Here is a 6,471-nt window from a genome sequence, read left to right as displayed (position 1 = left end):
CTTTTCTTTCCTGTCTCTTTCTTTCTTTCTTTCCTTAAAGCTAAGGTGTGCCAGAGGTGATGCACTGATGCTGAGGAGGCATCCACAGCTATGGGACTGTAATCCTCTCAAATGTAAGCACTGGCAGTGTCTACAGAGAGAGATCGTGAGACGCTGAAGCAGAGCGTAGCTGCTGTTAAGCAGGTCATCTGCTCGCTAAGTGTTCCCTAATCATAAAACATGAACCAGTCCCGGTGGATTGAATGGAGGACTCTCAATATGAGCGGTAGTGTTATGAACATATCTGAGCATCTCTCCTGCCCTCTTGGATTTGGTCACTACAATGCAGTTGACATCTGTATCCTTGAGACGGTGGTTATTGTCTTGCTCACGTTTTTAATTATTGCGGGTAACTTAACTGTGATATTTGTTTTTCACTGTGCTCCACTTCTGCACCATTACACCACCAGCTATTTTATTCAGACCATGGCCTATGCTGATCTTTTTGTTGGAGTTAGCTGCTTGGTTCCTACTTTGTCACTGCTCCACTACTCGACAGGTGTCCACGAGTCCTTGACTTGCCAAGTTTTCGGATATATCATCTCTGTGCTCAAAAGTGTATCTATGGCATGTCTTGCTTGCATCAGTGTGGATCGCTATCTTGCAATAACAAAGCCTCTCTCCTATAATCAACTGGTCACACCTTGTCGCTTGAGAATCTGCATCATTTTGATCTGGATATACTCTTGTCTCATCTTCTTGCCTTCCTTTTTTGGTTGGGGAAAACCTGGTTACCATGGAGATATTTTTGAATGGTGTGCTACCTCCTGGCTAACTAATGCCTATTTTACTGGCTTTATCGTGTGCTTACTCTATGCTCCTGCTGCCTTTGTCATATGTTTCACCTATTTCCACATCTTTAAAATTTGCCGGCAGCACACCAAAGAGATCAGTGATCGGAGAGCTCGATTTCCTAGCCACGAAGTGGATGCTGCTGGGGAGACTGGGCACAGCCCTGATCGCCGCTATGCCATGGTTTTGTTTCGGATAACCAGTGTGTTCTACGTGCTGTGGCTCCCCTATATCATATACTTTCTGCTGGAGAGCTCTAGGGTGTTGGAAAACGCAGCGCTTTCCTTCTTAACGACATGGCTTGCTATAAGCAATAGTTTCTGCAACTGTGTGATATATAGCCTCTCCAACAGCGTGTTCAGGCTGGGACTGCGGAGACTGTCAGAGACAATATGTTCATCCTGTGTGTGCTTAAAAGACAGGGATGTACGGGACCCTAAACCAAGGAAACGGGCTAATTCGTGCTCCATTTAAAGAAAACTGGCGCATGTAATCAAACGCGGAGTTTTGATAGGATTTGCTGTATCTGGAATTTTGCCAGAAGAGAAATGTTTACTTGAATAGTTTGCTATGGTGTTAGAGTGAGTTTGAAAGCGATGGTGGAAAAGGCAAAGGCTGCTGTAAGAGAGGTCACTGAACTTGAATATAGCTCTTGTGAGATTGTGAGGAGGGCAGCTCGGTAGAGACGATGCACAAAGTCAGAACTAAAAATCTTCCGAAGGGCATGAAACAACTAGCACATCAGAGGAGGTTCCTCATTAAATAAATAAGTTAGTCACCACCTTATATTTTCCCCCCTTGTAGAAAAGTTGTCTTACTATCTTTGTGTCAGAATATACTGTAGCCTTCTGAATTTACATGTATTTAAGAGGAAGCAATCAACAACACAGTAAGTGGCTGTCCGTAAATTATATACTGAGGACTATAGTAGATGCTGCGGATGAATAACCAGCTGTCTCTGCTCACATCTTGTACGATTTTAAGTTGTACGAACAATCCGCAATGCATAAAACCTACACTGGGCATGCTGCTTTTGGATCAAACGACACATTTTGGTACAGCTTTCGCAGAAGTTCTCCCTCTCATTTCCCCTTTATTCCCCTTGCTGTGCATCCCTAGATTCCGTTGTGTCCAAGTGGTTTAGTTTTAGGGCACCTACGAGGTAAACTGAGTTTCGACCCATTCTTCCTGCAGAAAGCAATAGCCCTTCCTGGCTGGCTGAGTAACCGCAGCTGCCCGTGGCCAAGGACTTCTTCAGTCTTTCGTTCTCTTGATCCCGTTGGATTAGTGCACAGTACTGATGTAGTGTCCTTTAGGGTGTGCTAAAGCTTTTCCTTTATTGGCTACGGAGATAATCCTAATGCAGACATGATAATTGCACATAGCAGTGTGCATCACTGCTTAGAAAATTAAAATGAACTAACCCTTTTCTTGGGGAAGTCTGAATAGCTTACTGTTGTAGCTGTCAATCCGTGTGTGAACCTCGCTTGCACATACTGTATTTTTTTTAATTTTTTTTAGAGAAAACGCAAATTGTGGTCTGTGCCTGATGTTTTCATAGCACACGGAGTAGGTCAGTGCTACAGGATTAAAAACATTACACTTGCTTTAAGAGAAATACTTCTATACAGTTGTTGAATAGCTGTTAGACAAGTGTTCTTGGAGGAGGTGAACGGGACAGTTTAGTATTAAATACAGGCAAAGAGCTTCAGTATTTCCTTTTGTACTGAACTGATTTTCAGGTCCACTGATGAAATCTTTTTTATTTGGCAAGGGCGAACAGGAGGTTTGTGTAATAAATTTCCAGGGGTTCAGATGCATGCCAATCAATAACACATTTAAATTATTATTTTGAACCAAATGTAATTTTCTTAGATGGTTATTGGCTTTTAAAAAGGGCCCAATTATTGATCGTTGGTGCCTTTTAACACTGCACTATTATTCCTTCTTTCACCAAAATGCATATGTAAAGATTGTGCCTATTACTTTTTGTAATGGAAGCTAACCACGCTTGCACACTTGTGGTTTGACTCTGGATCTCCCTTAATTCTGTATTCTTTGTTCTGTTGAGGTGGTTCTGAACCCCTGTACATTTTTTAAACCTGTAAGAAAGTTGAAACAATGGAATAAAGTAGTATTATGTCTATCAAAACCAGCCTTGGCTTTAGTTCCCTGATGTTACGCTCTGTTCTCTGTGCAAGGTCTTTTGGGTTGGGACTCAAGAGTGAACTATTTAAAAGCCAAACCTCAAAGCTGCTTAACTGGTTGTGCACTGATTTCTGGCATTGTACAATCTGTAAAGCAGATTGAAATATGACTTGAAACATTCCTCTAGCTAAGCGGAGCTGTTGCTGACAATTAGCCCTGATAGATATGGAAAAATGAGCAGTGTTCTTTGCACGTTATCTCGTAATGCTCCACGTCTACAGGAATGTGTCTGCTGCCTCCTTTTGACAAGTTGCTGTTGATTTCAGAAGGCTCTTTCTGGCTGACTGCTGCTCTCTGAGGTTGTGTAACCCCGTCTCTGCTGACAAACATGACCTGGATTCGTTTCGGTTTGTCGTTGTTTTGTCACTGTTTCCTGCTCGGTAGGTCCTCAGCGTGCAGGACTTGGGCAAGGACCAGTGAAATACCTCATTCCTCACAACTCACGGGGCTGGTTTCATACCAGTAGAGAAGATTTAGATCTGTGCTCCAGAGCTGGTCGCTTACCACTTCTGGCTTTTGTGGGCATTCCTGGTAACAGGTTTCTGTGGGACCTCCTGAAATTCCAGAAAAGTTCTAGAAAATGCTTGAAGCTGAGCTCGTCTTTTACCACACGCAGCCTGGAGGCAGTAGACGCATCATTAGTGTGGTACGGTATCTGCGAATCTGTAGAGATGCACAGGCTAACTCATTTGTGTCGGTAGTGCCTTAGTTGAACCCTGCGTGTGTAACCTCAACAAGTGGAGTTGATGTCCATCAGCTTGAAGCTTTATTGCCTGCAGACGGGAGGTCAGAAAGGGAGCTTCGCTTCAGAGGCTGCAGCACCGGGTTTACACACCAGCCCCCCGGCTCCCTGCCCTTTCAGAGGGCAGAGTTATCTGTACTTTGTTCTCTGCCATCATCGCGTTGAGTTTGTGGAGCTGTGAGGTGGGTCTGAAGATTTCCTTTTCCTCAGGCTGTCCTTGGAGGGAGAGAATACGGGAGAAATCCAGCACCCTGCAAACAAGCCTGAGGTTCCTGGGTTCTTTGCCCTCTTTTTTTAAGTTTGTTTCTTAAATTGGCTTAACGTTGTTGGTGCAGGAACGCTGATTTGCTGATCTGGACCCTGAATTTCAGTTGCTGTGAAGTCACACTTCAACCTGGTCTCTGTAAATCCCCGGCTCCTGCGATCTGTCAGATTACATGTCCTCAGCAGACTTAAATACTGCATTTCTTCGTGCTGTTTCTGAGATGGCAGGATTTGACCTGGTGGTCAATCCCATGAATTTTTAAATTTAGTGAGGGAGTTCCATTTTTTGGAGGCATTTTCTAAACGTGTGATTTAAAATTGTATTTGAAGGAGGTTTGTTATTGTTTTACTCATGCTCTCTGAGGATTCCAGCTGGTGCTAAATTCTCTTCCAAAATTATAAGGCTAGACATTTTAATGGGTAAAAAAGTCCAATAGAAATTCCAGTCACCCAGTCTGTCACTTTGGATTTTCATTCTGTCGCTCTATAAAGTCTCATGTTCTTGTATGAAAATCCGATTAAAGAATGAGACTTTTAAAACTGGCATCTGGAGTACACGTGTGACGTTCATGGGCCTAAAGAGCTTTATGATTTGTGAAATACCTGGTAAAGAGGTGACCAGACACTGACCAAAGAAAGTGACATTAAAACCCCATGTTGATAATATAGGTAATAACCAAGTCTCTCCATATACAGATGCATTGAAGGAGTCATTAAATCTTTACGTTCCTTTAAAGACAAAAAGTAGCCATGAGAAGAAAAGGTGTGTAAAATGTTAAAAAGGTGAAGAGATACACCTAATAGATAAGCAAAACAAATATATATATAAAAAAAGATCTATTTGAAGTGACTTTGTGCAGGTAGGTTGTGCTGTGCCGGTACCTTTCTCTTGAACACTTACTCTTGTCGTGTAAGAGAGGCCACGTCAAGGGTGGTGGTGTCACCGTTTTTGGAACCTCGTGTCTTCAGCCTAAGGGAAAGCACAAAAATATAATTGTATACTGGCAGCAAAAGTGCTACCAGGATTGTAGTTTTTTCTTCACCAAACTTCTGTATTTTCTGGACTTAAATTTCTCTTTAAAGGGAAAGAAAACTAGTAACGAAAAGCACAATGCTGTCTTCTAGAAGTTTACTTACTGTCGTACCGGAAGATATTTTCCCCCCTATTTCTGCTGAAGAATCCATTTTGTAACTGTGCTTGGTAAGCAAGAGGTGTGATGCTGGGTTTATTTTTGTGTAGAGTCTTTGTGCTTCCTCTACTGAAGAGTTTGGAGTGTTTTGCTTTATTGGGCCACCTTTCATAGATGCAGTTTATGAAGACCTTTTAAAAATGGTATTTGTATTGTTTTTATGATTATTTTTAATTCTTTAGCGTTTGACAACTGAATATCCATAAGCACACTTAGTTTTCACACTCAGCAAGACTAATAACATGTCCTTTTCTGGGTTAAAGAACTTAGAGTCGTTATTAGAAATTGGCTACTGAGAAAAGCACACCCATGTAATGCTTAGTTACTTCATTAGCTATTTCATCTTGTGCATGAAAAATAAAGTTTAAACAGAAGACGTTTGTTGTAACGGGGTATCAAGTTGATGGGAAGTGTGTCAGATTTAATTCTATCTCGAAGCTGGCTCTCAATGTGAAAGCAGTTCATTTTTCCATGGTACCGTTGTAGCCCAGCAAATAAATACATTGATTATTTTTTTCAGTGTTAGTGTTTGAATGCTGAGAACCTGCGTCTCTAACTCCCAGCCGCTGCTCGTGGTGGGCGCACCCCTTGAGCAGGTTCCAGACTCGCTGCAGCGTGCCCAGCGACGCGATGCTCCTGGAGCTGGTGCCAAGGAGCAGTGCCGGGGCTTCGCCAGGCCGCGGGGAGCAGCGTCAGTCGAGGCGGCGACGGCCTCGCCAGCATCAGCACATCTGCAGAGCTTCCAGTTTCAGTGTCATTGTCACCGAGAGGATAAGTGTGAGTGTTCCAGACAAACGCTCCCCACTCTCCGTTACCTCTGCCTGCTGAAGAACCGAGTCACGTTTATTTGGTTGGGGTTTTTTTGATGAAAATGTTTTACGTATGTCATGTGAATGGCAAAGCCAAACACTGCTTCGTTAGCTAGATGCTGGTTAATTTTTAGACCTTTCCAGAAATGGAAGCGTCGCTGAGGTAGTGTTTTCCTGTCACTTAAAGTGTGGCCCGGAATGTTCCTTAGTGTTTTCCGAAGATTACACGATTTTTGCTAAACCAGATAGGAAGTCCAAGTCAAATCTGTGTTTTTTTCCTATTTAACACAGACATGTTTAATTTTTTTAGTATATACTAAATTTATACATAGATCTCTGCAGTAGTTAAGCATTTTTAGTTGTTAACAAAAGAAGTCATTATTGTAGATTAGTGGGGTGAAAGCAATATAAAAGGATACGTAAGGAT

The 6,471-nt window shown here is 42.4% G+C and overlaps 1 protein-coding gene across 1 annotated transcript; it reads left to right on the top strand.

Annotated features, from left to right (window-relative positions):
* Positions 1–219: 219 nt before the first annotated feature.
* On the top strand, positions 220–1,305 carry GPR52 (G protein-coupled receptor 52). Its single transcript, XM_010194710.1, has one exon. It carries the CDS (start codon positions 220–222, stop codon positions 1,303–1,305), a length of 1,086 nt encoding a protein of 361 aa, XP_010193012.1.
* The last annotated feature ends 5,166 nt before the right edge of the window (positions 1,306–6,471 follow it).

This window comes from Mesitornis unicolor, unplaced genomic scaffold, assembly GCF_000695765.1.
Source record: "Mesitornis unicolor isolate BGI_N332 unplaced genomic scaffold, ASM69576v1 scaffold6721, whole genome shotgun sequence".
Taxonomy (NCBI): Eukaryota; Metazoa; Chordata; class Aves; order Mesitornithiformes; family Mesitornithidae; genus Mesitornis; species Mesitornis unicolor.
Note: the sequence above shows the minus strand (reverse complement) of the source record. Positions and strands in the feature narration are given on the sequence as shown.

Coding starts and splice junctions, on each gene's coding strand:
- GPR52 (XM_010194710.1), top strand. CDS start 220: ATGAACCAGTCCCGGTGGATTGAATGGAGGACTCTCAATATGAGCGGT.